Source organism: Ammospiza caudacuta, chromosome 20, assembly GCF_027887145.1.
Source record: "Ammospiza caudacuta isolate bAmmCau1 chromosome 20, bAmmCau1.pri, whole genome shotgun sequence".
In the NCBI taxonomy this organism is placed as follows: domain Eukaryota; kingdom Metazoa; phylum Chordata; class Aves; order Passeriformes; family Passerellidae; genus Ammospiza; species Ammospiza caudacuta.
This window is the reverse complement of record NC_080612.1, coordinates 6925076-6952185: the sequence shown is the minus strand read 5'-3', so window position 1 is coordinate 6952185 and position 27110 is coordinate 6925076. Positions and strand designations below refer to the sequence as shown.

The window sequence follows — 27110 nt, the reverse complement described above, 5'->3', positions numbered from 1 at the left end:
AAAAACCACCTGCCCTAAATGCTGAGTGCACGTTGTGCTTGGAGCATCTGCCAGGGCAAAGGGAGAGGGAGTTTCACCAAGGGTGGAGACACCAGATCAAACAGTCTGTGCTGGACCTGCAAACACATCCACCCACGTGGCAGTCAGCACCCTGGGAAGGGGCTGTTTCATCTTCTCTCTTCAGTTGCTTTAAGGAAAGCCAAAAGAAATCCAGTAAATGGCAGGGAGGTGCTTCCCATGGACAAAGTGGTGCCAGCACTCCACCATGCTCTGCTGGACTGCTTTTATTGATTTGATTATTTATTTTTTATATATGCCACAACTCTCTTGACTGGATTTAAACAGGAAAGTGAAATTCATTTCATCACCAGTTCATTAACATGTTCTACACAATGCCAAGAAGTCTGAATTAATTTAATTCTGAAGGAAATACCAGTGATGTCAAAGTTTCCCTCCCATACATAGTTGAAGACAGAATTCATAATGCAGCCCTGGATTCTTATACTTCCCATCTTCATTTAAAAAAGTGTTTGAACTCAGGTTCTCACTCCATATGCAATATCACTGCCCTAACCTTGCTAGCTGGAGTAGCAGGGATCACAGCCTCCACACAGGAGTTATTACACAATTATGACACATTATTATGCATGTGTAAGAAATGGATTTCATCAAAGGCTGGGCTGTGGCTGCAGAGGGAAACTGTGGTTTATGTTTGAATATAAAATCTGCCTTTATTTTCCTAAGGGTACAAACAACAAGGGACTAGAGCAAGCCAAGGAACATCTCAGAATCAATGAGCTTCCAGCTCTGTATAATAAAGCTCTCAAGGACTGGGCCTGGCTCCTTGTCGTGACTGCTCAGGAATTCAGCAGCTGGAATGCAGCAGCACCAAGGAGACACTTCCATCAAGGGATCAAAAGCAACTGAGCTCCCAGGAGCAGCTGATTCCACTCCCACACAAGAAGAAACCACAGCAGCAAGTAGTTCTGCTCCTGAGAGGCCTTTAACCACTGGAACAGCAGGGCTGATGACCCCTGAGGCTGCTGCAGATGGAGCTGGGTGCCAAAAAGGGAGGGAGATGCAAGAGAGCAGCTCTGCCAGGGCCAGCAGCCCCACAGCTGCCTCACACCTCCCCTGCTCACCCCAAGGAACCACCCAGCTCCTCTCTGCCCTCACCCATGGACAGACATCCTCCTTTGCTTCCCATCCAGAACCTTCTGCAGCCTTCAGGACCTGCAGTGAGCAGCTGCAGGTGCTCCACACCAACACAGACTCTGTGTCCTTGTCATGCCAGGGGCCCCATGAAAATATATTCTCCCTGGTGTCTGCTGTGAGATGTGACCAGGAGTAGAGCAAAGCAGGCTTCAACTTAGGAATAAAGGCAAAAAAAAAAAAACTTCATTAACCTACAACTATAGAAAAAAAATACACAGAACTCAGAATTAAAACCTCCCAAAAAATTCACTTCCTTTTCAAACCAGAACACTACTCCACAACACCAGTGAGACAACTTTCAACACCACACACCAACCTGGGATAATGCTGAGCACAAATTCATTTGTTCCTGCTACTTCTGGTAGCCTGCAGATCAAGGAAATTGTTCAGGAGGCCAGAAATGGCAGTGTGGCTTTAAAACACTAATGTATTGATAGGTCTCTTTTAAAATTACTATTTTTGTTATTAATCCCTGCAAAATGGATCAGATCTCACTTTGATGAATGCTGTTTGACATGGCTGAAGTATTTAATGAGTTAACCACCTTGGCCCCATTAATAGTGTTGCACAATTGCTCATTGTTACAATTTACTACTTTTTTTTATTTCAACAAACCTGCACTGATAAGAAATGCCTTGCTAAAATTAGTTTCACTAATGACCTACCACTTCCAAACTGAATTCATAGTAAGGTCAAAAAAAACAGTATTTGCTTGATAACAGAGCTATAGAATAATCTGCTCAAATGCCACTTATGCACAAAGCATTATTTTTATCAGACTTTGTTCCAGGCACAGACCTGAATTATGATAAGTGGGAGCAGCCATATGTTGGGACAGCTGGAAAAGTCAGCAAATGAGGCACTTGCAGAGGGGACAAGGGAAGGAAGCAGGCTGCCAGTCTGAGCATGACATTTGCAGACGTGGTGTCTCAATCAGTACAGAGCAGGAGAAAAGGAAAAGATGGAACACAAATCTGTCATAAGGAATGTACATCTAATTTACTGTATAAAATAACTGGACTGAAACTGTCAGATTTTTATGTAGGGATGGGAAAATATGTTTATGAGTAAAGGTACTACTTCACCTGCCCAAGGTGACAGCATGCACACCTTGAAAAAATGAGTAAATAAATACCAGCACTGGATCACAGCTAAGATGGGGGAGACACAAGAAATTGTGTCATGGAAGGAGGAAACACTTTTCCATTTTGTGCTGTGCCTTCCAAAAGCCTGGAGACATTTCCCATCTATAATCATCTAAATATGCAACAAAGACAAATATTTAATTGCTCACCAGTCTGATCAGCAACTGTGATGTCAGTTTAGAACTCTTCAGGTGGGACCTTGGTCAGCTACAAAGGCAGAGAGCTCAGGTCAGTCCGCACAGAACAGGGAGTCCAGGATTTCTGTGTCCCTTTGGCTGTGATCCTGTTCATCCAGGAGTGCACATCAGGGGGTGCCCTTGAACAGCACCCACACCCTCATGTCCAGAGGCTGCCCAGAGCAGGCTGGCACTGGCACCCCATTCCAGACGCTGCTACACCTTCCCCACGCAGTCCCTGGCTGGAATTGGAGGCACAGCCCATGCCCAGCAGCAACAATCCATCTTCAGCCCCTCCTCACCACAGCTGCACCTGTGCTCTGCACCCTGGAGATGCCTCCCAAAGCCTCCTGTGTGTGTGGGCTCAGCAGATCCCGAGCGTGGCACAGCTGGATCGCTGCGAGCCCAGGGGAAGGGACCTGGCCACGCACCAGCATTTCAATGAAGGAAGTGACATCCATTGAGCAGAGAGTAAACAGGGCAGCCTGCTGGGGCAGGGTGCAAGGCAGAGCAGGAAAAAGCTGGAATGGGGCCACACATCTCTGCTGAAACGCCTTCAGCTGCTGCTGAGCCCAGAGAAGCACCAAAAATCACCTCCCACTTGCGTGGCACAGAGGAAACCACGGTGCAGACAAAGCCCCTTTTATGCTGCTCTAACCTGGTTTACATTTGCCAGGTAAGCCCTTGGAAAATTGGCTTAGCTGAGAGGAAAATTATGAGTTCTTATTACAAAAATCCAGCAGGTATTCCAAGAGCATTTTGCAGCTGTAGCAGAGCTTATCAGTACTGCCAGCAACAGCTGATGATGTTCGGGAGGTTTACACACAGATCTCCACCTGGAATCCCACCAGCACTGTTACAAGCACAAAGATCTCAGCTTCAAGCACCTCTTTGTAACTAGAGAGCTGCAATTCCCATTTGAAATGGAGAAAATGGTTTTAGAAAGCTGTGGGATTTATAGAGCATTGAGAGGAAGCTAATTCCAAAACAGACACCTTCTCACTTGAGTCCCAGCTTTGCACCTGGAATTGCAAACTCAACTCTCACCCACTTTCCCTCTCCTCTGTAGCACAACACCAAATTTCCCCATTTTAACATGATAAGCTTGGAAATCCTGTTTTGTAAGGAACTGGATACCTGGGTGAGTATTATTTTAATATAAACTGTTTATTTTGACCCAAAGTTTCATTTTATATATTGAAAAATATTTAGATAAAAAGTTCTTTTTGCTATTAACTGTAATTAGGTCTTGAGACATCTGCCAAGATGCAAAGCCAATTGCCTTTTTCTTTTGCAAGTCAGTGACATTCTCCCAGCAAGTTAACAGAAACCAAAACAAAGTCATTAATTAAATCACTATGGATTTCTAAAAATAATAATTTAGAAAAATTTTTTTTTTACCCAGTCTACCTCAACTCCTTAATCCATACCTGTTCCCAAGGGACATGCTGTGACCTTGGGCTTATCTCCCTTCCATTCTCCCCTTTGCTGAACAGCAATTCTAAAAGCTGCTGTGCTCTTTCCCACTGGTTTGATATTCATCAGCAAGGCTGAATTAAGTCAGTTGTAATTATAGCATGACCCAAGTGAGGAGGAGAAGAAAGGACACTGGAGAAGCAAGATTCCAGAGTGCTGTTTTATCACCATTCCCAGCATCCTGCATGGCTGGATGTGGCTCTATCCTCAGTCTCACACCCAAAAGTGTCACTGAAAGTGGAAGCTCTCCACCAAAATGTCAGCAAGGAGCAGTCCAGGAATCCTGGACTATCCCCTCTCAACTCAACCAGTGCTTTTCACATGGAGAAAAAGCTCCATGCTGGATTTTTCTCTCTGTTCATTCCTATCCTCACAGGTTTTCCTTGATTCAGCTGCATGGGTTACTGCTAAAACTGTAATTTCAATAGACAGCAATGAATTCTCAATGAAAACCTGAACATTTCAATAACTGTGCAGCTTCCCTGACCAGCCCTACTCCAGGAAGGGTCCATCCCATCCAGATTTCATCTCAAAACCCACCTCAACCACTCTTCCATGACAGCTGGGGAGGTCTCCTGGACCTGTGCCTACCTGGAAGTCACAAAGAGGCTCCAAAGGCACAGCAGGAGCTTTTCAGGGAGTCTTCCTCCTCCTCCTCCTCCTCTCACACCACAAATACCTCCCTCTCTCAGCACATTTTACAATGCCCAGAATAGAAACTTGCTGAAAATAAGTTTCTGCTGTGCTGCAAAAACACTGCTGTGGACCCAGTGACTTCAGTGTTTGGGTATTGCAAACAAACAGGAGCAGATCCACAGCTGAACCAGGGAGCAGCCTGGAATCCCCTCTGCTGGAAGGTGATTTCACATGGGAGAAGGTAACCACTGGCAGATGCTTTAATGATACCCTTCTCCTAAATGGGGGAATTCAGGGAGCTGGAGAAAAAAGGGGAGGGGAAAGGATATAAATTTGTATTTTCATCATATCTCAAGTTACCTATTTCAGGTAAAAAGAGATCAAGCTATTCCCACTGGAATCCCTGGCACAATTACATTTTGTTTCATTATGACAACTGCATAAATTACATATTCACCAACAGTTCAGCTCTGGAATGAAGCACAAGGATATGGGGGAGTTTGAAAGGAGAAGAAAGAGGTGCATTATTTTAGATACAGCTCCTCAAATTTGGGGTTGGACAAGACTAGCCAGAATTACAGTAAATTTCCCTGCAACTGGGATTACAATTGGCCCTAAAGCTCCACAGACTCTGAGCTATCACTGTGTCTCAGGCACCCAAAATTCAGAGTGTTTGCTGATAAATTACAACATCAGTTGGAAATCCTGGAAATTACTTGTCATGCCAAGCTATGGGTTTATTTTTAACCAGCAAACTTCGAAATTTCACCCCTCCAAAATCAAAATATAGTGTCCAAACTCCTCACATGCCGAACCTACTCTTCTCCCCACCTTATTCCAGATTCCTAATTCAAATCTTTTGTACATTCTGGTAGAAAATGAACCAAAACCCCATGGAATTTATACAAGTGGAAAAGTGTACGTGCAGTAGGAGTGGATGCACCACAGCTCTGTGCAGACTGGCAGGCAACCTCTAACCTATTTAACTGGAGCCTGAAAAAAGATAATTTTTATTTGGCTGGACTGAAACAGATCTGGATGTATATAACTGAGGCACATCATAACAAGTACAAACACTGCAGACTCATTTCATAGCTATGCCTATTCCAAATTAATCTGAATTCAAATCCAAACTAGGTGCTGAAATAGAAGAAAATGCAGCTGCAGATCTTCTCCTCCAGCACACACGTACACAGAGCAGCTCACACGTCACATCTAACACACATTGTGGGAAGCTCTGCCCTCCCAGGCTGCAGAAATACTTAGAAATTAGTCAGCAGTTAAAAAAAGGTCCAGGATGTTGAGTACAAACCTGAGGACTGGTTTTGTTCCTGAGATAACAAAAGACAGCACAATAAAAAAGTGAGTTTGTTTATGGTTTAGTCACCTTATCCGTGGACAAGGGAAAACACCCCACTCTCATGTGAAGGAAGTTAACACAGGTGGAACTTTGAGAGGGACTTTGAAGTTGTACTCTTAAAGCATTTCCATAAATATTATTCCTGTGCCAATCTCCATTTAGCACGGAAGCATTTGAAATTCAGAATTGCTTGCATGCAGCCCAGGAGAAGAGCTTGAAAACTGAGGGGAAGTTCAAACCTCAGCACCCAGTGTGTGCCAGCAGGACAAACATGAACTCTCTACAGCATTCATGGGACAGATGCTGTGGAAAAGTCCATTTCCAGCCATCTGCAGGGTTTGTTTCTAGGGCTGGAAGGTTCTACATGGGTTCCTTCACCACCATCCTTGTTTGACGGCTGTGCATCTCTCCCTCCAGCCTCAATCTCTGCAGAACATTAAGGACTGAGAAATGCAAAACAAAGCAGCCTGAAATCTGGCCTTTATTCAAACAGAAACATGAACAAACCCAACAGCCATCTGGTCCCATGGTTGCTGAGTTGAGGGGGCACATCCTGAGGAGATTCTGCAAGAGCTCACAAACCATTCAGTAAATATTTGTCTCTGGGAACTGAAGCCATGATCCAAAAAAAGGCAGTTCTCCTTTATTGCCACATCTTTATGCATCAGTTATGGCAGAACATTTAAGTTATTTAATCCTTTTTTAAGCCTTTTAATCAGCTGTGTGCAGCACCAAGAGAGGCAGGAGGGGCATCCTGGGATGGCAGAGCTCACCCAAACCCACCCAACTCATGGGGTCAAACAGAAAGTGCTTGTTGGTTTCTCGGCTGTTCAGGTGGCCTGGAAAGGCCCAGGGATGGCCTTGAAGAGCTGACGCTTCAACGGACGAGAAGAGACTTCTGATCTTTTCTCGGTCTCGGTGTTTATTAATTGTTTATCTAAAAGATTTTCTTTCAGCCCGACAGAGGTCTGCTCAGCAGCCAGCCATGGGCACACTGCAAGCCCCCGGGGCGGTCACTTATCTTTATACCCGAAGTTACGTGTACAATATTTATCATTTTTCCCCAATACCTTTTACCCTTATTAACCGGTGCACTTTTAGTAATAACCAATCCCAAAGTGCCACCATCACCACAGAAGATGGAGGCCAAGAAGAAGAAGAAGAAGAACAGGACACGCCCCAATTCCTCCATCTTACTTCTTTAGACCCCCCTGTACAGAAATCCTAAACCCTGTGTCTTACACTCTAATTAACTTATCCCTTCACCATTCACCCAGTGAAATCCTCCCATCCTCATACAGGTGTCGTCTCCTGTGCAGGATCAAAGTGCAGCCACCAGACACTTCTGGCAACATTCCAGGACTCCCGAGCCCCCCAAGGGTGGTCTCGGCCACTCTGCACCTCAGTCCTGAGGTGCTGAGATCCCACAAGTGCTGAACGTGGAACCCCAGTGGGACCCATCCCAGAGAATGGCATTTCACAGAAATCTGAGGGCACAGCAGGAAAGGAAAGCTCCAGCCTGCAATCTCCTGGATTCCCCACCTGTGGCACACAGGAGACATTTCCCATATATGGCCCAAGGCAGCAGGGTCACATTTCAGAGCAGGCTTCTGGCAAGGCCAGACATTCAGACATCGTGAGTCAGTGCTCCAGAGATTGCTGGAGTTTAGAAACCAATAAATCCACTCAGTTTTGGTTGGGCTTTTAAATTCACCTTCTATTGGGGGTTTTTCTTCAACCTTTGCAGCACACAGGCACCATCACATTTTCATTTTGCTTCTCTGTAACTGGCAGGAGCATTTCTTTCCATTCTGGGAGTTTTTTTTGCTTTGTAAAATGACAGACAAGATTTTCATATTAGACTAAATCCTGGGGCATGCAGAATAAAACCAGACCAACTATCATGGAGGATGGGAACATATTAAGTCCTTTCACACAGCCCTCTAACAACATAGAATACTTGTTTTTTAAATAAAACCTCAAAATATCTTCATTTCTGCCCTCAGATCCCAAACAAACAACAATTTATCTGACATTTCAGCACAGCCAGACAGGATTGCTGCCAGTAAGAAGTTCCTTATGACACAATCTTTTCCACCACTGACCTGATAACATCAGCATGACCTTTCTTCTCTTTTAAACTCTACTTTCCTCAGTTCAATAGTTCAGCAGAAACTGACCTATTTTTGATTACACAAACAAAATGAGATACCACACATTCCTATTTTTAAAAAAAAATTAAAATCCAAATTTCAGAAAATATTATTGGGTAGTTATTTTCAGATTAGTAATGAAATAAATAATGTGGGACAATTCAGGGTGAGGATTTTTAGTTTCAGTTTGCAGCTCTGTGAGTCTGAGCCACTTCAGTTCTCTGTGCTTGAGTTTTCCATAAGCAAAATACAGATAATAAATTCCCATCAGGGAATGGAATCAATATTTCATTTCTTTAAAGCAGTACTATATTCATAATGGAATTAAATACTTTCAGAGAACTGCAGAGCTCATAGAAGTGAGGTACTTAAGGGAAGAAATGTGAGTGAAAAACCTCCTTGCAATTCTGCAGAGCATCCTAACAATTTTACAACACAGAATATTAAAAAAAAAAAAAAAAAAAAAAAACAAACAGGATAAAACAATATGATTTTGAGCCAAATTCATGTTTGACACAAGTGCAAAAGACAATGCAAGTCTTGTTCATTTCTTCTGGCTTTTTTTTTTTTTTTTGTTTGGTTGGTTGAACTCTTTCCCAGTTCACAATGAAAATTATGGCCAACATGCAGAATAAAGAAGCTTGGTTTTACTTAAAGGGGAATTTAAACTTAAAAATAAAAGTTTTACTGACAAATGTGGGCTTTTGAAACAACACTACAAAACAAAAAAGACAAATATTCTTCAGAATTAAGATAAGGTGTGAAGGAGGCAGCATGCTGTCAAACTGCTGGCCAGGAAAACATCAAGGATTTTAAATCTCAAATCTTTTGTACATGTTGTAAAAAAAGCCTTTTCTTTAGAAGGTTTTGTCAATACATTTAGATTGTTTTGTCCAATATCAAGCATTAAGGCTGATTAAGTGGACAGTAACAGTTTATACAATTTTCTTCACATTTTCCTTCTTTAGGGGAATTTTTAGGAAATACCACCATGAATTAGATTTAATGTCAAGCCTGCATCTCTTATTCCTGCCAGAGCACTGAAAGCTTTAGGTGATGTTATTAAGAGCCACATGCAGAAGTAAAAAAGCAAGCTCAGGCCTCCAGAACAATGTTTTATCAAGTGAGTGTGGCTTTGGGCAGAGCAGCACTGAGGGAGACAGGACTCATTCCAAGAATGATCATCTTACTTCCCTCAGACAAAGTGAAGCCTTTCATGGCCCAGCCTGGGCTCTGCCTACATTCTGCTGCATGAAAAGGCTTCGTTATTTGCAGTTGAACACATTGTTTGAAAACCTGATAGAAATGGCCTTTACCACAGCAAGAGCTGAACAAACTGAAATCATGCAATGCTAAGGGTTCCAAGGGATAAAAGTGGAAAAACGGCATTAAATGTGTTGTGTGTTCTCTCTAAAACACACACAGCTGAAAGCCTGAAATAGGTTTTCACAGTTCAGAGATGGTATCAGGGTGATCAGATAAGGTTATTTGCAGATTTGAGGTGCCTCTGAAGGCAGATAAAAAGAAATGCTGCAAGGGTTTTGTTTCTAAGTGTGTTATTTTGCCATACACAAGCAGTCATTTGTAGGTGCTTTGAATTCCAGCTGCACACCTTGTAGGCATCCCACGTTACCCCTGAAGCCTGTCAGTGAGCTGAACAACATATTTCAGTTCTTTCCAGGAATTCCTTCACTCAGAATGAATTCCTGAGGTATTTCCATTGCAAAAATCTGTCTGTGATCTGTATTCAGGTCAAAGGAGCAAGTAAAAAATAGTATAAATAACAGCAGGAATAGAAAAGCAGTTTGCCAAAAAGGACACTGATGGTTTGGGCTTTATTTTTATTAAATTCATGTTTCTCTTCTGCATTAGAGACAAAATTTTGCTCCTCCTACCCCAGAGCCCTCTGCACAAGAAGATGCACAGTGAGAGATCAGGTCTGGCTGAGCTGACAAGGAATTCCATGATCCCCTGCCACAACTGATCAGCTTTTCCATCTCTGAGACACCAGGCATGGATTGTGCAATCTCAGCCTCTGCCTGACTGGCAGGAACCTGGCCCTGAGCTCCAAGAGCCTGGAACAGCCTCTACATAAAAACCAGCTGAGATTGCTGCTCTTTGCATTATACAGTCACAGGAGACTTGGAAATCTACATTTTACTTGGAATCTGAAAAATAAACAGTTTCCAAACTCTCCTGCAATGCTTGTGCAAGGGCCTCAGGACAGGCAGGGATCTGGCCAGCTGTGCCAGCAGCCACAGAAGCTGCATTTTAGAGCTCTCCCTTCTCTGGAACAATTGGAACTTTCTCCAGGCTGCAGTCTGCACACAGAGCTCAGTGTTTCCCTGCAAGCACACAACAGCTCCATTATTGTTTAACTACCAAAAACCAGCTCCAACAATCTATCAAGCTTGACATTCTATCCATCTCTGCTGCTAGACCAGACTGCTGGGCATATATATAGGAAGAGGTTCATGGATTCAGTAAGAAAAAAGTTATTTTGTTAATCTAAACAGAGATTTCCCTTCTTTTAACCATTTATTTGTCATTTTAAAAACCATTCAGGAACAGAGGCCTGTTTTTCTCCAGATTGTCTATAAAGAAATCTATTCCAGCAGATTAATAAAACTCCTTTTTAAGATACATATAAAACAAATCCAAAGGCAATCCCACAGAGGAGGAGTTGCTCACTGCCTCAGAGCTGCAGTACCAGTTGTGGTCCCAGCCTGGCCATGATTATTTTATATTATAAATATATTATTTATTATAGGCATATATATGATATAATATTATATATATATATATTATATTACATATATTATATAATATATATTATATATTACATAATATACATTATATACAATATATATTATATAATACATATTATATAATACATATTATATATTATATATAAAATATATAATATATATTATATATTTTATATATATTATATATATATTATATAATATATTTTATATTTATTATATAGGGGGTTTTTGTGTTTTTTTTTTTTTTTTGTTGGTTTTGTTTTTTATTATACACCAGCAGAGCATGAAGCTGCTGCTTATGCCCCTCCATGCCCAGGGACAGCAGAGCTGGGCAGCTTTCCAAGTAGAAAAGCAGCTTTCCATGGCCCAGGCAAAGTCCTGGGAGGCACCAACACTTCCATGGAAGCCAAGCTATTAATGCATGATGCAACCACATGGAGGATGGCCTCAAACACAGGAATTGCTCCTCTCAGTGATGCCAGCAAGCCAAGTCTCTGGGGGAAGGACATCTGGCAGCCATTTTGCTCTGAGCAAGGTATTTTGACATCAACAAAAAGTCTGGAATTCTGTGGGATGCAGTTTCTGACTCATTTGGGCAAAAGCCAAAGCTATAAAAACTCAAGTGGTGTGGATTCAGTGATGCCATTTTTGACGCTGCAATTTGAAGTCACCCATGTGTATATCTAGAATATATCATGCCCAAAGGAACCATCCTTCTTGCAGCAGAGGTTACCACGCAACAAGCTGCTCCCAAAAGAGTATTTTAAATTTAAATTACATTTAATGAGTTTCAAATCTCATTTAACATCAGGCTAAGCTAAAAGATTCAAAGCATATGCTCCTTAAGTATATCCTTATAAGCACATCTCACAACCTTCTGAATATAAATAAAAAGGTGGCAGCATTAAAAAAAGCTGATGTTTAATGAATATTTTAATCTCCATCAAAATAAAATGTGGACATTCCTATTCTAAGACTATTTGGCAGAGGAGCCCAAGGGCATTAGAGAAAGAAGCCTGGTTAATATTTTTGAGTAAACTGAAAACCTCAAGACCAATTAAAGTGAAGAAGTTGTAGATTTTACAGGCACTGAGAAGAATTAACAGCAGCTCAGAACAACAATTCTTTCTAAAGAAAGTCCCTTATGGGAGCAGAAATGGAACAAGCCAAAAAGGCCTTTCAGAGGTTAGAATGAGCCATCTCACTTCTGAGGAAACCAGCTGAGAAAGAAGGAAAAACCTAATACAAAACCTGAATTCTTGGATTTGACTGTCATACTCTTGGTTTCTTAAAGAAGAGGGTAATTTTTCAACCTTGAACACCAAATAATCAACTTTAGAGGCACCTACCAGCAGGGGCTTAGAAACCGTTGCATGCAGGTGAGTCCTGGTCCTGACATCAGCCCAGCAGTGACACGATTGGATTGTCCCCACCTGTGAAACAGAGATTGCACTCACTCACTGACCCCTGCTCAGGGAAGTTCACATTCCCAACCCTGGGTTTGGCAAGGACAGTTCCTGGGAAGGGGAGGGAAGCAGGATGTGAAACCACAGAGGGATTGTCAGGGATAATGACTGGAATCACTCTGGGGAGCAGGAGCCAGGCCGGGGTTCCACAGTGGGCATCAGGGCAGGGCTGGGGGAAATCTGCACCAGGTGAATCCATGGGAGTGCAGAGCACAAGGCACAGGCAGGGAACAGCAGCAACACAGACCTCAGCAGGGCTCTGGCTGCACCACTCCAGCATCATCCAGGGACAGCTGGGCACGGCTGCAGTCAGAGCTGGGACTGGAGAGAAGAACCAATTCCTCTGAAGTGCCCAAGGTCCCCTCTCCCTGCCCAGCTGTGCCCAAAAAAGGCCCACATGCACACAGTTCTCTGCAGCTCTCATTATCCTGCTGCCCACAGCGTGTTTCATTAAGCACAAGCATTTGGTTCAATGCATTTTGATTTCTTATCTTCAGATCAGGACTGGTCAGAAAGTCTGGAGAAGAGATGGAGCCAGGGGATCTTTAATTAGGTGATCCTTAAGGTCCTCCCAAACCAATCCACTCTGTGATTCCATATCCTCTGAAAACCCACTAGAAGGGACAGCAAAGCAGCCTAACCCTAATTAAACACCATTTTTCTTACAGTGACACCAACACAGCCCAGGTGATGAAGAGAGCATTTTACCAGGCAGACCTGAGGACACAAACTGCAGGGCTGGCTCACACACAGCCTGCCCAGCTCCCTGCCCCTCTGAGCAGACACCCCATGGAAATCTGCTCCCACCCCTCCAGGCAAAAACTGGTTCAAAGTCCAAGCTGCAGGTTTAATAACAGCACTGGCAGCTCAGCTCAGCTCTGCTGCAGCCTAATTGAAGAGTTTACAATCTCTGTCGTTGCTAACAACAAACTGTGGTGCAAAGTTGCACAAGAAGTGAAAATTACAGCATTTAACAAACAAACAAAACAACACAAACCCACGCTAAAGTAAACAGCAGTAAACAGAAAACTGAAGATGTGAAGAAGACAGATTCAGTCACAAACTCAACTAGTGACCACTAACCTCCCAAAAAGTCACATCTGTGATTCCTTTGTGCTCTCAGTGCAGAGCAGGGCATTCAGCTCTCATTTCAGGAGCCAAATCACATGGTACCTGCCAGTGAGAAAGGCTGAGCCTCACTGCAAGCCATCCTACTTTTTCTACCCTACAATTAAACACAACACTGATGTGATGACTCCAAAACTATCCCAAATTCAGCAAAAACCTGAGCAATTAAGCATTAATCCATGAGCACCACTGTCAGGGCAATCAGCCTTTAATTAAAAGCTCAGTGGCTGCAGCTGAGTGGATGTGCAGGCACAGAGTGCTGAGCTGGGTAAGCCTGCTCCAGGATTCCCAACCCCAAATGGGAAACACAACAGCCAGAGGTGATTGTGTTGGTTCATTAGACCCAGTTGTGCCACCAAAACCAACTGTGATTACAGAGAAGGACTGTAAGATCCCCCTCTCCATCACTGTGGGCACAAAGGAGTTAAGGAAATTCAGTATTTGATGGGTGGAGGTAGGTTAACCAAGGATCTGGAATTGTAGGAAACATTTAAAGCTCATCACAGCTTTCTGCTCCATTTTTCAATTCTGGAAAAATGAGGGGACAGTGGGAAAACAAAGGATTAAGACTCTTTTTTGTTTATGCAATCATGTACATGCCTTAATGATCATCTATCTTAAAATCTGAGCTTGGAAGTGTTGAAATACAACCTAACAGAGTGTAAACACAATAAAATACCAACTTAAAATGCACCAACTGAAAATGCACCCATCACCTCTTATCCTAATCATATGGAGAGCTAAAAAGGTCATTGAAAATCCACCAAGCTCTTCCCCAGCTCCACAGTGAGGTCAGAAAGGACAGGAAAGTGCCCCAGGTCCTTGCACTGCTGTGGAGCACAAAAGAGTTAAGGAAATTCAGTATTTGATGGGTGGAGGTAGGTTAACCAAGGATCTGGAATTGTAGGAAACATTTAAAGCTCATCACAGCTTTCTGTTCCATTCCTCAGCTCTGGAAAAATGAGGGGACAGTGGGAAAACAAAGGATTAAAACTATTTTTGTTTATGCAATCATGTGCATGCTTTACTGATCATCTATCTCAAAATCTGAGCTTGGAAGTGTTGAAATACAACCCACCAGAGCGTAAACACAATAAAATACCAACTTAAAAGGCACCCATCATCTCCCATCCTAATAAAACGGAGAGCTAAAAAAGGTCCTTGAAGATTCACCAAGCTCTTCACCAGCTCCACAGTGAGGTCAGAAAGGACAGGAAAGTGCCCCAGGTCCCTGCACTGCTGTGGAGCAACTCCCCAAACCAAGATCTGAGCCTGCATCCTGTGCTCCCCACAGCAGACAGGCTGTGTGTCAGAGAGGAGGAAGCGAGCTCAACTGAAACACACAAATAAACCCCTTCTGCCTCAGCCAATTAAACATTACCCTGAGCACAGCTTAATGCAAGCAGCAGAAAATTAAACCCTTCCTATCTACCTGTAATGCTGTGCCTGGCTGAGCACGCCCAGCTGTCCTTGCAGGGCTGGAAAACACCTGAGTTTTTTCTGCTTCTTTATCACAGGGTCAAACACTGAGCCTTGTCCATCCTCAGCCTTTTCACCTGAGGAGACCCAGGCAGGGCTTTGCTCTCGCTGCAGAGCTGACATTTATTAACCTGCAGACACCAAAATACTGCTGAGAAACCCGAGGATGAGTCAATATTTCCCCCACAGGAAACACCTTGACCTGCTTACAGGAACAAACTGCTCAGAAGGACACTCGAGGACTTTTATTTTCTCAACAACTTTTGCTTTCTGCAGCAAAGGACGGACTTGCTCAGCTTTCACTTTGCAGCACGCCCCCAGTTTTGAGCAGAGAAGGAAATTATTTGGGTCCTTAACACCAAATTACACTTTGGGCATGCTAAAATGCAGAGAGACAATAATTTAAGCAGAGAGCTCTAGAGAAGGCTGGTGCTTATCCAGAATTCCTCAGCTCTCATAGCAATTTGAGCAGAATAACCTCCTAAACCCCAGAGAGGCCCTTTGGGAGCAGAACTCAGGAAGGGAAGAGTTACTCATCACCACCCTTAAACATGAAAAAAGAGGCTGCACCAGAGTCCCCCTCATTAGGGAAACACTGTGAGGGAACCCATCACCCCAAAACAAACCCAGGTGCTGCAGCAGCCCCCTTCCCCTGTTCCCCTACACTCACCAACAATCCAGGGCCATTACAGCTCCTAAATAACCCTCAGTGACATCTCATGGACCCCACATTTACCTGCCCCCCTTCCCCTACCCCATCCACCCTTCTCTACCCTGGCAGCCCCATTGCCCCACACCCTAAAACCCTCACACACACCCCCAACTCCAGCAGCGTCCTCACTGCCCCACACCCCAAAACCTTCAAACACTGCCCCCAAACCTGCCAGCCCCCTCTGCACCCCAGAGCTCCACACACACACCCCGAACCTGCCCGCTCCCCCCCACACGCTGTCAGCCCCGCACTCCCCTCACACCTGCAGCCCCCCGAGCCCAGCAGCGCCGCAGCCGCCTCACCTCGCCCCTGAGGCGCCGCGTCCCGGGTGGCGGCGGGGCCGGCGGGCCTGGAGCGGGCGGTCCCGTCCCGGTGCCTGCGCTCGGCGGCGGCGGCGCTATGGCAACTGCCCGCGGGGCACGGAGCGGCCCCAGGGCAGCCGGGCGGGGCAGCGGCGCCCCCTGGCGGCCGGGAGGACTCCGCGGTGCGGGAACCGCGGGTTCGAGACCCGCCGCGGGCAGGTGGGAGGGGGAAGAAGAAGAAAGAAGGAAGAAGAAGGAAATAGAAGAAGAAAGAAGTAGAAGAAGGGAGAAAAGAAGAAGGAGAAAGGAGAAGGAAGAAAAGAAAGAAGAAAAAGGAGAAGGAAGAAAAGAAAGAAGAAAAAGGAGAAGGAAGAAAAGAAAGAAGAAAAAGGAGAAGGAAGAAAAGAAAGAAGAAAAAGGAGAAGGAAGAAAAGAAAGAAGAAAAAGGAGAAGGAAGAAAAGAAAGAAGAAAAAGGAGAAGGAAGAAAAGAAAGAAGAAAAAGGAGAAGGAAGAAAAGAAAGAAGAAAAAGGAGAAGGAAGAAAAGAAAGAAGAAAAAGGAGAAGGAAGAAAAGAAAGAAGAAAAAGGAGAAGGAAGAAAAGAAAGAAGAAAAAGGAGAAGGAAGAAAAGAAAGAAGAAGGAAAAAGGAGAAGGACGAAAAGAAAGAAGAAGGAAAAAGGAGAAGGAAGAAAAGAAAGAAGAAGGAAAAAGGGGAAGGAAGAAAAGAAAGAAGAAGGAAAAAGGAGAAGGAAGAAAAGAAAGAAGGAGAAAGGATAAAGGAGAAAGGAGAAGGAAGAAAAGGAAGAAGAAAGAAGTACAATAAGAAGAAAGAAGTACAAGAAGAAGAAGAAGAAGAAAGAAGAAAAAAGAAAAAGAAGAAGGAAGAAAGAAGGGACACTGCGGGGTTCCTGTGCGCTGGGGGAGTCCCTTGGGTGCACACGGGAAGGGAGAATACACTGAGAGATCACAGAATCAATCGGCACGGAAAACATCTCATAATCACCTTTTCTTCCTCCTAATGTCCAACCTGAACCTCCCTTGGCACAGCTTGAGACTCCTGTCCTCTTACACTGAGATACAGACTCACAGAGACATGGACACACAGCCCATACATACACACACACACACATGCACACAATCCATGTAAAACCACATTTATATGTGTATTTTATAGACAAATATATATATATATATATATATGTTTTTATGTGTGTATTTTATGTACAAATATATATATATATATATATATGTATAAAAATATGTACATAAGGATAAATAAGCCCTTAGTTCCAAAAGGCATCCCTGCTGCCCAGAGTGAGAGGTGCCCTGCCTGCCCTGGGATGGGATTCCCTGCCCTGCTCCAAGCCTTTCCAGAGGTTTTCCAGCTGTTTTGGGCATTGGGAAGAAGCAGGGAAAAAGAACATCCTGATCTCTCCATTACAGAGCTGCAGGAGGGCCTGTCTGAGCATGGAGGGGAAAGGCTGAAGGAGGATATTTTGGTCAGAAACTCCTTCAAGCCTGATTTTACTATGCAAATTTAGGGCAAATCAGCTTGAGCAGGAAGTCAGGTTTTTCCAGATGGGGAAAGAGATTCTCAGAATTCTCCTGCTGTCCCCACACTGTGAAACAGCCAGCAGCACAGTGACAGAAATTCAGCACACCCCTGTGACCTCAGAGCACACCTGGGAGCAGAAAAGCTCCCACACAAAACCCAGCCAGGCCCCAAATGTTTCCCAAAAGGGAAAAAAAACTCCCACAGCTGCAATTAGCTGGATGCCAAGGAGAGAAAATCAGGATTATGGCAATGGAAGCTGGGGTGGGCAGCTCTGAGGGAGCCCAGAGCTCACCCCATCACCTGTCCTGCCACAGTGGCACTGTCCCTGTTGGGTCACCTCCCTGTGGCTCCCTGGTGACTGAGGGCAAGGCTGGAATCCCTCCTGGATCTCTCAGGGGTCACAGGGAGGATGCACACGTGGTTGGTCTCATGCTGACTCTAACGAGGGTTCAGAGCATTTTGTTCCTCTTCTCATCCTGCTGGTGAGGGGGAGGAAACATCTGGAAAGCCCTCTTGGTTCAAATATAACCCCAGAGGTTTCTATTTGGCTCTTCCCTGCCCCACAAGAGCTTTGCTTCCCCTGCAGAACCTGAGGCAGAGAGGTAAATTAGGAATTAAAATGTGTGTGCACCACCCCTTCATCCACAGCTCCAAAACAGGAGCTGGCAAGGAATTAACTCACAAGAAATTAGCTAATAAGGTAAATTTCTGCTTTTAAATTCCAGCCACGTCAGCACAGTCTCCAGCAGACAGGAAAATCATCCTCTTCCTCCTCACCCCAACCACCAGGCTGCAATCCCCACAGCCAAACCTCCCCTCCTGAGCCTGGAGAGCCCAGAAATGCAAATAAATACACAATTTTAAAAGTTTTCAGTAAGAAATATGTATTTAATGTGCCAAGCACAGCCTTAGAGGGCTCCAGCAGCTGTGCTGCTGTGTGATTAGTTTAATGAGCATGGCCTAATTAACCCCAGCCCCCAAATTCTCCATCAGCTGCCTCGAAGTGCAAACCATGGCTCAGCTCACCTGCCAAGGAGTCTCAAACTGAGGGCATCTGAGACATCTGGGATCAAGAGGAAACTCCACATCCAAGCCTCCCCTCTCCTCAGGAAAGGTTGCCAAGAGCACACAAGAGCAGCTGGGAAGCACTGGAGCAGGGCAAGATTATTTTAAACATCACCACATGCAATTGAGTAGGTCCTTGAGCATCCAGCTGGTGCCAGCCAGGACCCATCTGCCTGAGCTGAGCCAGATCAGAGCCTCCATCAGTTATCAGCAAGCCTTTGCACAGCCCAGCTGTGCCCCACAAACACCAGCAGGTCCCCACAGGGTTCCTCTGGGGAGAAGGGAAGATCAAGCATCTCATTAAGTCCCTGCTCATCAGCAGCCCAGGCCTGCTCAACATTTTAATTAAGCTCAGAGCAGCTGTCATTAACTGAATTCCAGCTCTCAACAACCACAGCAATGTGCAACAGCTTTTTTTTTTGTCTTTTATTTCTGAACCAAGCCCACTGTGGGCCCAAGGATGATCAGAACTCCTGAGGGCAGGGAGCCAGGGGGGAATTAAACCAGGACAGGGAGTTGTGGGGCTGGGCAGGGACAAGCAGATCCCCAACACCACCTGAGCACTCTGGGGGTGAAGACAAGCCTGCAGCAGAGCACAGGACCTGCCCTGACTGTCCAGGTCTCCAGGAACCCCACATTTCATTTTTCCACAGGGCAGAAGAACAAGAGATTTTTCTTGTTGGTCCTTCCCAGGGCTGCAGGACTCTCAGCCAGCTTGTAAAACCTTCAGTGCTTGCCTGCTTTGGTGCAGCTCTCTTGAACCTTGTGGCATTTGCTGTTCCAGCCCATCAGAGCCCCTCTGTGGGTGTCACCAGGCTCGGGTCCAACACGTCCCCATTCCCAATGTCCAGCTCCACCTGGATCCCTGTTGGCTGCAAGGAGGAGCAGAGCAAAGCTCATCCTCACACTGCTGCACTCCACATCACTCCATCTCCTGCCTCAGAGCCAAAAGTCCCCTAAGTTAACCCCCCCTGAGGATTGCCAGCTGCTGGTGCCCCTGTTTTAACTGGGTCTGCTGAATGCACAGATGCAAACAGACAATGCAATTTAGCAAAGAAAGGACATCTTGCTCTGAGACATCCCCAGACACACCAGCATTCAGCACACCCAGGATGCATCTCACAGCCTAGCACACCACCAAACCCAAATCAGTTTGGATCAAGCAGCAGAGCAGGCTCAGAGCCAGGAGGCTCAGGCAGTGCTGAGGTAGGAATGTGCCCTCTGTTGATGGAGTGACCAAATTATCCTTTGTCTCCTTAAAAAGGGAAAAAGCCCAGAAGTTTCTGTCCTCAATTAGGTAAAAAGGCACCTCACAGGATCTTGGGGACTTCACCTCAAACTTAAGGATAGCCAATTGGACAAGAGCCAAAAAATCCCACCTAAACAATTTACTAGAAAAAGAAGAGAACAAAAGGAATTTTTGTGAGGTGTTTTACCAGGAGCAAGAACCTCTTGCCCCTGGCTCGGTTTTTCTCTGTAAAGAGCTTTGTTATTTTGCCTTTTAATAAAACTTTTCTGTTTCCAGCACAGTCACAGAAGCCATCCTCCTGATTTTATGCCATCTGAGGTGGCTGAGCTGTCTCAGGTGTGACACAGATCTCCAAGAGCTCATAAGACCTGGCTCAAGGAGACCTCTGTATCGTGCTGCCTGTGCACAGGCAGGCCTCAAGCTGAAGTCACCTCTGAAGGTGTCAGAGCCATGTCCACAGGACCCTCACTGCCCACACACCAGCAGGAGAGTGAAACCAACACCAGCAACACAGAGACCTGGATTGGAAGTGGTGCCATGTGCCATCCACATTCTCTGAAAAAATCCCTTCACCCAGGGTTTTTCTCCTGGGAAGCTGAGAAGCCTCAGAGAAAAGGAAAACAATTCTTGTCTCATTTGCTTCTCCTGTGCTGTGCTCATGTGGAATGTGTTTGGAGATTGTTTACCCACAGGTGATTGTTCCTTTGGATTCTGCTGGGAGTTGTTTTCACTCTTTGGGCCAAGGTGTGTCTGGACTCATGGATGGATGGATGGATGGATGGATGGATGGATGGATGGATGGATGGATGGATGGATGGATGGATGGATGGATGGATGGATGGAGGCATGGATGGATTCATGGATTTATGGATTCATGGATGGATTCATGGATGGATGGATGGATAGATGGATGGATTCATGGATTTATGGATTCATGGATGGATTCATGGATGGATTCATGGATTTATGGATTCATGGATGGATGGATAGATGGATGGATTCATGGATTTATGGATTCATGGATGGATTCATGGATTTATGGATTCATGGATGGATGGATAGATGGATGGATGGATTCATGGATTTATGGATTCATGGATGGATGGATAGATGGATGGATGGATTCATGGATTTATGGATTCATGGATGGATGGATAGATGGATTCATGTATTCATGGATGGATTCATGGATGGATGCAGCCTCACCTGCCGGGGTGACTTTGCCAGGGAAGCTGCCCGCTGTGTGCTGGATCTCTCCCAGGGCCCCTCTCTGCTCTCCAGCAGCACCCGGGTGCTGGGCACGAAACTCCAGGAGCGGCCAAGGGCTGGCTTCAGTGGGCCACTGCTGCTGTCCCTTGTCACCTGGTTGGTCACCTGCAGCACAAACATGTAGGAAAGACATTTTTGTGCTGTTTAGTGAGCCAGTGAAGGCTTCCTGAGGATAAGGAAAGCCTCATATCTCTCTCAAGGAAGGTACCAAGGCTATCACCATGACAAGAAGAAAGAGTGCCAGGCTCAGCTGACCACCCACCATCTTCTGGTGTGGTCTTCCCTGCTCAGACACATCAACTGTGGTCCCACCACCTGTCTGGTGCATTGGCCAAGAGCTGGGCAAGGCTAGAGCAGGGCCCTTGGCAGCTCCTGTGGGATGATGCAATGCCCTGCAGCTCCTGCAAGGTGACCAAGAGGTTACCCAGGAAGCTGGCCAGCCCCTTAAATGAATGGTGCTGTATCAAAAATAAACACAACCAGCCTTTCAACCTGCCTGGACTTAACTCTGCCTGGCTCAACCCAGGGAATGGCTGAGGACAGCAAGAGCAGGAGGCAGCAGGTCAGCCCAGGTCCTGCCTCATGCTTGGAACAAGAGATCTGCAGGCAGCAGTGATGTCAGGCAGCAGTGCACTGGGGGGTTCAGGTCTTTGGTTTCCTCTCCCACAGGCTCCAGAGCCTCCCCATGGCTCCTCTCCACACACCAGCACAGGAAGGACAAAGCACAGCAACACTCACCACAACAGCAAGGCTGAACTCCCTGGCCAGGATCTTCAGCTCCCTGGAGAGCTGCATCATGAGGGCCAGACCTGGAGCAGGACAAAGCATCTGGCTGTCAGGGATCAGCCCCCAAAGGGCACCCTGAAGCAGCTGACATCTGGATTTGCATCAGCACTGGATTCAGGGCCAGCACTTGTGTTCATGGACACCTTCACTGGACCATTCCCCATCCTTTCCTATCTTAGAAGAAGGTCAAAAATCTTACAAAAGCACCAGGAGCTCCAGACAAAGCAGGCCAGGTTGATTTAGCAGGCACAGGACCCATCCCCCCAGCTCACAGCTGCATTTTCCTACAGCCCACAGCTGTTGAGGGGACCTCCTGTGACAGCACTGGCTGCCACCCGGCTGTGCAAGACCCTCTGGGAGGTGTTTGAGAGGGCTCCTTGGCATTTATGGTCCTTTCTGGGAGAAAGAGCCTCAGAGGAGCTCTGCAAACTGTGCCATGATGTACTTCTGACACTGTAAGAAAAGTTTTCATTTATGGGCAGAGAGTTCAGTGCCTCCCCTGGATGGGTTTCAGACCACTGCCATGGGTGTTCACAGGCAGCTGGAGTGTTTGCTGCTAACACTGCTAACACTCCCCTTTTATCCAATCCCAAGGGAAAAACTGGGAGCAGTCACATCCAGATCTGTGCTGCCCCAGCCCCATTCCAAGCACAGCTCACCCAGTGCCCCAGCTCATCCAGCAGAGGGTAAATCACAGTCACATCCAGATCTGTGCTGCCCCAGCCCCATTCCAACCACAGCCCACCCAGTGCCCCAGCTCACCCTCTGACTGCCTGCCACCCAGCAGAGGGTAAATCACAGCCGACACCGAGTCCAGCACCACCACCTTGAGAGGTCCCACGGAGCTCAGCACCTGCAAGGAGGCACCAGGTGCAAGGTGGAGTCACAAATCCAGCAGTCCTGGAGGCTGTGAGCTGCACAGAGGATCCAACAACCCCAGGATGAGGCAGTCTGGAATCTCCTGTCAGGCACACAAGCCCTGCTGCCCTCCCTGCAGCTCTGGGGAGGGGAGAGGGGCCCCAAGGCTCGCTCCTACCTGCTGGGAGAGGTGATCCCTCAGCTCCTGCAAGGCTCTCAGCACCTCGTAGATATTGAACACACGTTGTACCTGCACCCGCTGCAGAGCCTCCAGCTGCAGCACAAAAACAGCCTCAGTTTGCCAGGATTTGTCCTATTCCTCCTGGCCCAGGATTTATCCTATTCCTCCTGCCCCAGGATTTGTCCTGCTCCTCCTGCCTCAGGATTTGTCATATTCCTGCTGCCCCAGGATTTATCCCATTCCTCCTGCCCCAGGATTTGTCCTATTCCTCCTTTCCCAGCTCTCTGCACTCACACCATGCCACAGACCCTTATTCTTCCACATTTGCCTCCACCCCATTAACACCACTGCCTCCATTGCACTGATGGAAAAGCAACATGGACTGAGCTCAGGGAGCAAAGTCCTGCAAGTCCTGCAAGTCCCTCCCTTCTCCAAAAAAAAAAACAAAAACAAAGAGCAGAGTCTGTCATGAGCATGGCACCCACCAGACCATGGAAGGAAACGTGGGGACTCAAGAAAGCCCATGAGGACAAAGGCAGAGAAAGACAAACCATCTCTGGGGTTTCTGGTAGGCAAATGAATAAAACGAGTTTCAGAGCAAGCAGAGGGACCAGATCCAGGGAACTTGCCTGCTCTTCCTCATCCTCTGTCTGGGCTTGGAGCATCTGGTAGAGACGGGAAGCAGTGAAACCTCCCGTGGAGTCGAGAAACAGAACGTGCTGCTTGAGCCCCAGGGACACACTGGCTGCAATGCCCAGGCACACCTGGGGCACAGGGACAGGGTGTCAGCCAGCCCTCACATGTCTCTCTGTGGGACATCTTCACCCCATGTCCTCTCCCCTGTCCTCCACCCACTCACCTGTGTCTTCCCAGTGCCTGGTGCTCCCATGAGCTCCATCACTTCCCCTGTGTACAGCCCTGAGTCCAACAGCTGGTCCAGGCTGTGGGATAGACACAAGGAGGGATTACCAACACCCCTTCACCCAGAATGGCAGGGGCACCAGCAGGCAGCAGTCCCCAGATATTTGTGCTTAAAGTCCCCTTCCCAAATGCACACAAGCACATGGGGACGGTTTGGAGAATGAAATTCACAGCTTGTGCTGGCAACCACAGCCTTGTGCAGCAAAGCCAGCCCCAGGCAGAGCTGGTGAGGTGCCCACCTTGGGCTGCCAGTGGGCAGGATGGCAGTGGAGCTCTTGAGCTCCTCGTAGAGGTCAGCTCCGTTGGCAGGGAAGGCAGAGAACTGGGCCAGGAGCACACGTCTGACTGCGACCAGCGCCTGGGGGCAGAGGCACGTCTGGAAATGTGATCAACAGCCCAGCTGCTGCAGAAAGGCCCCAAAACCTTCCCAGGACCAAGCCCATCCTTGTCCAAACAGCTCTGAGCTCCCTGGTTAATGCACCAGGAGTTAGGAGTAGAACCTTCTACCTTGTAAGACAGGGAACACTTTTGGGCAACATCCTCCAGGTCTGACGACACAAAGTCCACCACTGCAAATAATACAAAGGAGACGAGAGGTTGGAAGGCAAACATGGTCAGACTGCAAACACCAGAAGACAACCAGCTTAGACAAAACCTGCACCAACAAGCAAAGTGGCTGTGCCCTCTGGGGAGCTGTGGGATTGTGCAGGGACAAGGCAGCTGATCCCAAAAAGCTGATCCTCTGTCAACGCTGTGAGTGGAGGAGTTTGTCCTCTGAGTTTCCCCATCACTCATCACAGAACAAATTGTTTCTTGCAAAACAGAGTAGGGAGAAAAGCTGGTAAAAATTTTCCCTGTTTTGCTCAAGAGCTGCCCACCGCCTTTTCCTTCCCTCTAAGGGCAGGAGGTGCCCAGGGTGCAGCATTCCAGGAAGCTGGGCGTTTTTCAGAGGGAAAACTGTACAAGCCTTCCTGAAATACCATAAAAATGCCAGAATTTATCAATTTTCAATAAGCCTCTGCAGGGATCTCTTACCACATCCTTACACTCTCCTGCTCCTTTGGAGAAGCCTTTACTCACAGTATCCACCCAGAAGGACCCAGAAGAAATCCAGTAAGGAGGACACAGAAGGATATTCCACCACCACCCTCCCCAGGATATGGGATGACACAGTTCTACCAAATTCACAGGGGATGATGTTCCCCAAGGCGAGCCCCCGATGCCACCCTGTTACCCGTCCTGATGCCATTGTCCCTGAGAAGCTGGATTATGTCCTCAGTGAGGCCAGGGCAGAGCCCGGCCCGCAGCACCACCATCTCCACGGGGAGGGAGGGAGAAGAGCAGAGACCTGCGGAGGAGATGGAGAGTGGAATTCATAGCATCATTAAGGCTGGAAAAGACATCCAAGATCATCAGTTCCAACCCTCAGCCCTGCACTGCCAGGTCCAACACTGAGCCACGGATGGCGCCTGCCCCCCAAGCCGGGGAGAAGCCACCCAAGCTGTGTTTGGGATGGGTGGGTAATTAATTCTTTGGGGACAAACAGCCCAAAATCCTGCACGGAGACATCTCTGCGCTGGGGATGGGGGAGCACAGAGCGGGGGGACTCCCTCCGGGGGCAAGGGGACCCTGCATCCCGAGCCACGTCCATCAGAGCCGCACAAGGGTCACCCACCGCCCGGGCTCCCCGCAGCCCTGCCCGCTCCCTTCCTGCTTCCTGCCGCCGGCGGAAGGGCCCGGGCCGCTGCTCTTCCCCGGCACGGCTGTCCCGTCCCGCTGGGGCTTCCCATCCCCGTTCCGGCTGTCCCGTCCCGCTCCGGTTCCCCTTCTCCGTCCCGGCTGCCCCATCCCCGGTCCGGCTGTCACATCCCCGTCCGGCTGTTCCAACCCGCTGAGATTTCCCTTCGCCATCCCGCTCCGGTTCCCTTCCCGTCCCGGCTGCCCCATCCCGGCTGTCCCATCCCATTCCGGTTCTCCATCCCTGTCCCGGCTGTCCCATCCCGCTCCGGTTCAGCAGAGCGCTGAGCTCCCTTCCCACCCAAACCATGCCGGATCTGTGACACTCCCAGGACTGGCTTTGTCCTGGCTCATCAGCCAGTGCTGCCCACTGGGAAATGAAAGCACACGAAAAGTTGGGAGCCTATAGGTGTTGGGAGCCGTGTGTCCCACCCTGGCTGCCTTGGAGGCTTGAATTTCTCCTGGGAAAGTTATTTTCGTTATTATTATGTTTTGCCTTCCAGCCGAAGGCCTGAAGAGGGCTCTCGGCACTCGCTGCTGAGCCTGCCCCACTCTCAGCTCTCAGCAGCAGCACCCAACAAACACTCTTTGATTTTGTGACTCAGTTTACCTGCGGTGCTGCCGCTTATGACAGTGCCGCTTGTAACCCTGTACTCTGGCTGACGTGAGAAGCCCACGAGTACCGATACTCCAGCCAGCTGAGCCTTGCCCAGCACCTAAAGCCGTGTTGGAAAGAGTTTCTGGTGTGTTAATACAAACGAATGCTGGAAAAGCCACTGCACTGAGCCTGTCCAAGGCAGGGATGGCATCTTGCACTTTCCACTGCTATTGTCTTTGTACCTTGGAATTATTCTCCAACAGGTACAGATTGGGAGCTGCTCTTGATGGAGCTGCCTGCAGCTGTGGTGTTGATTTGCTGTGAAGGGATTCATTAATTTGGAATCACCTCTTGCCCAGAGGACCAGGCAGTGCTGCTGGTGGTGGGTGAATAAAACAGGAGCCCTGGACAGGGAAGTTCTGTGCTCATTCTTGCTGTGTAAGAGCCACAAGCCACAACACAGATCACACAATTAAAGACAATGATATTTTTGCTCCTGGCAGTGTTTTGGTTAGCTCATGCTCTCCTCAGTCATTTCCCCCAGTTCTCCTCTTTGCTTTCTAGCTGGGATGCTGGTAGCTACACTGGGGAAGGCAAGGCCTGTGTTTGGGGGGAGATAAATCAAAAAGCAGAATTCCTGATTGTGACTGCTGGGTTGAAAGGCTCAGTTCTCTTGGAGCTCAGTGCTGCTCTGTCCCCTGGTGCCACTCAAATTGAGCCACTCACCACAGCACTTCCAGTATGTTCCAGTTAGCCCCTGTCAGCGTGTTGCTGAATGCCCACGTGTGGGGTGGGTGGCAGCTCCAGACTGGGGTGGGATTTCGGTGGGATTTCAGTGGGATGGGCTCCCAAAGGCCCTGCCAGGAGGAGGAGGC

At 47.2% G+C, this 27110-nt stretch overlaps 2 protein-coding genes across 5 annotated transcripts in view; both read right to left on the bottom strand.

Moving 5' to 3' along the window:
- The window catches only part of RFFL (ring finger and FYVE like domain containing E3 ubiquitin protein ligase), a 31264-nt gene extending 15190 nt beyond the window's left edge, over nucleotides 1-16074 (bottom strand). The window contains exons 1-2 of one of the 2 annotated variants that reach the window (XM_058817629.1): nucleotides 16017-16074; nucleotides 12279-12362 (exon numbers count right to left, since the gene is read on the bottom strand). The gene's annotated coding sequence lies outside the window, so the exon portion shown is untranslated. Of the gene's footprint in view, nucleotides 1-12278; nucleotides 12363-15976 lie in introns of both variants that reach the window. The other variant, XM_058817630.1, reaches the window with a different exon arrangement.
- Nucleotides 16075-19098: 3024 nt separating this feature from the next.
- RAD51D (RAD51 paralog D) lies at nucleotides 19099-25808 on the bottom strand. Of its 3 annotated transcripts, none has more exons than XM_058817900.1 (11): nucleotides 25789-25808; nucleotides 25135-25248; nucleotides 24408-24469; nucleotides 24140-24258; nucleotides 23839-23920; nucleotides 23609-23743; nucleotides 22977-23072; nucleotides 22703-22793; nucleotides 21893-21963; nucleotides 21092-21259; nucleotides 19099-19508 (listed from the first exon to the last, which is right to left on the bottom strand). In XM_058817900.1, exons 2-11 carry the CDS (start codon nucleotides 25214-25216, stop codon nucleotides 19425-19427), a joined length of 990 nt encoding a protein of 329 aa, XP_058673883.1. In that variant the 5' UTR covers nucleotides 25217-25248; nucleotides 25789-25808; the 3' UTR covers nucleotides 19099-19424. The 3 variants fall into 3 exon arrangements, with proteins under 3 accessions (XP_058673883.1, XP_058673882.1, XP_058673881.1); XM_058817899.1 differs by lacking the exon at nucleotides 25789-25808 and adding an exon at nucleotides 25576-25595; XM_058817898.1 differs by lacking the exons at nucleotides 25135-25248; nucleotides 25789-25808 and having other exon boundaries at nucleotides 24408-25119.
- Nucleotides 25809-27110: the final 1302 nt, after the last annotated feature.

Coding starts and splice junctions, on each gene's coding strand:
- RAD51D (XM_058817898.1), bottom strand. CDS start 24,695: ATGAGTGATGGGGAAACTCAGAGGACAAACTCCTCCACTCACAGCGTT. Junction 23,744..23,838: donor CAGGCACTGGGAAGACACAG/GTGAGTGGGTGG, acceptor CCTGTGCCCCAG/GTGTGCCTGGGCATTGCAGC. Junction 21,964..22,702: donor GGGTGGCAGGCAGTCAGAGG/GTGAGCTGGGGC, acceptor GTCCTGCTCCAG/GTCTGGCCCTCATGATGCAG.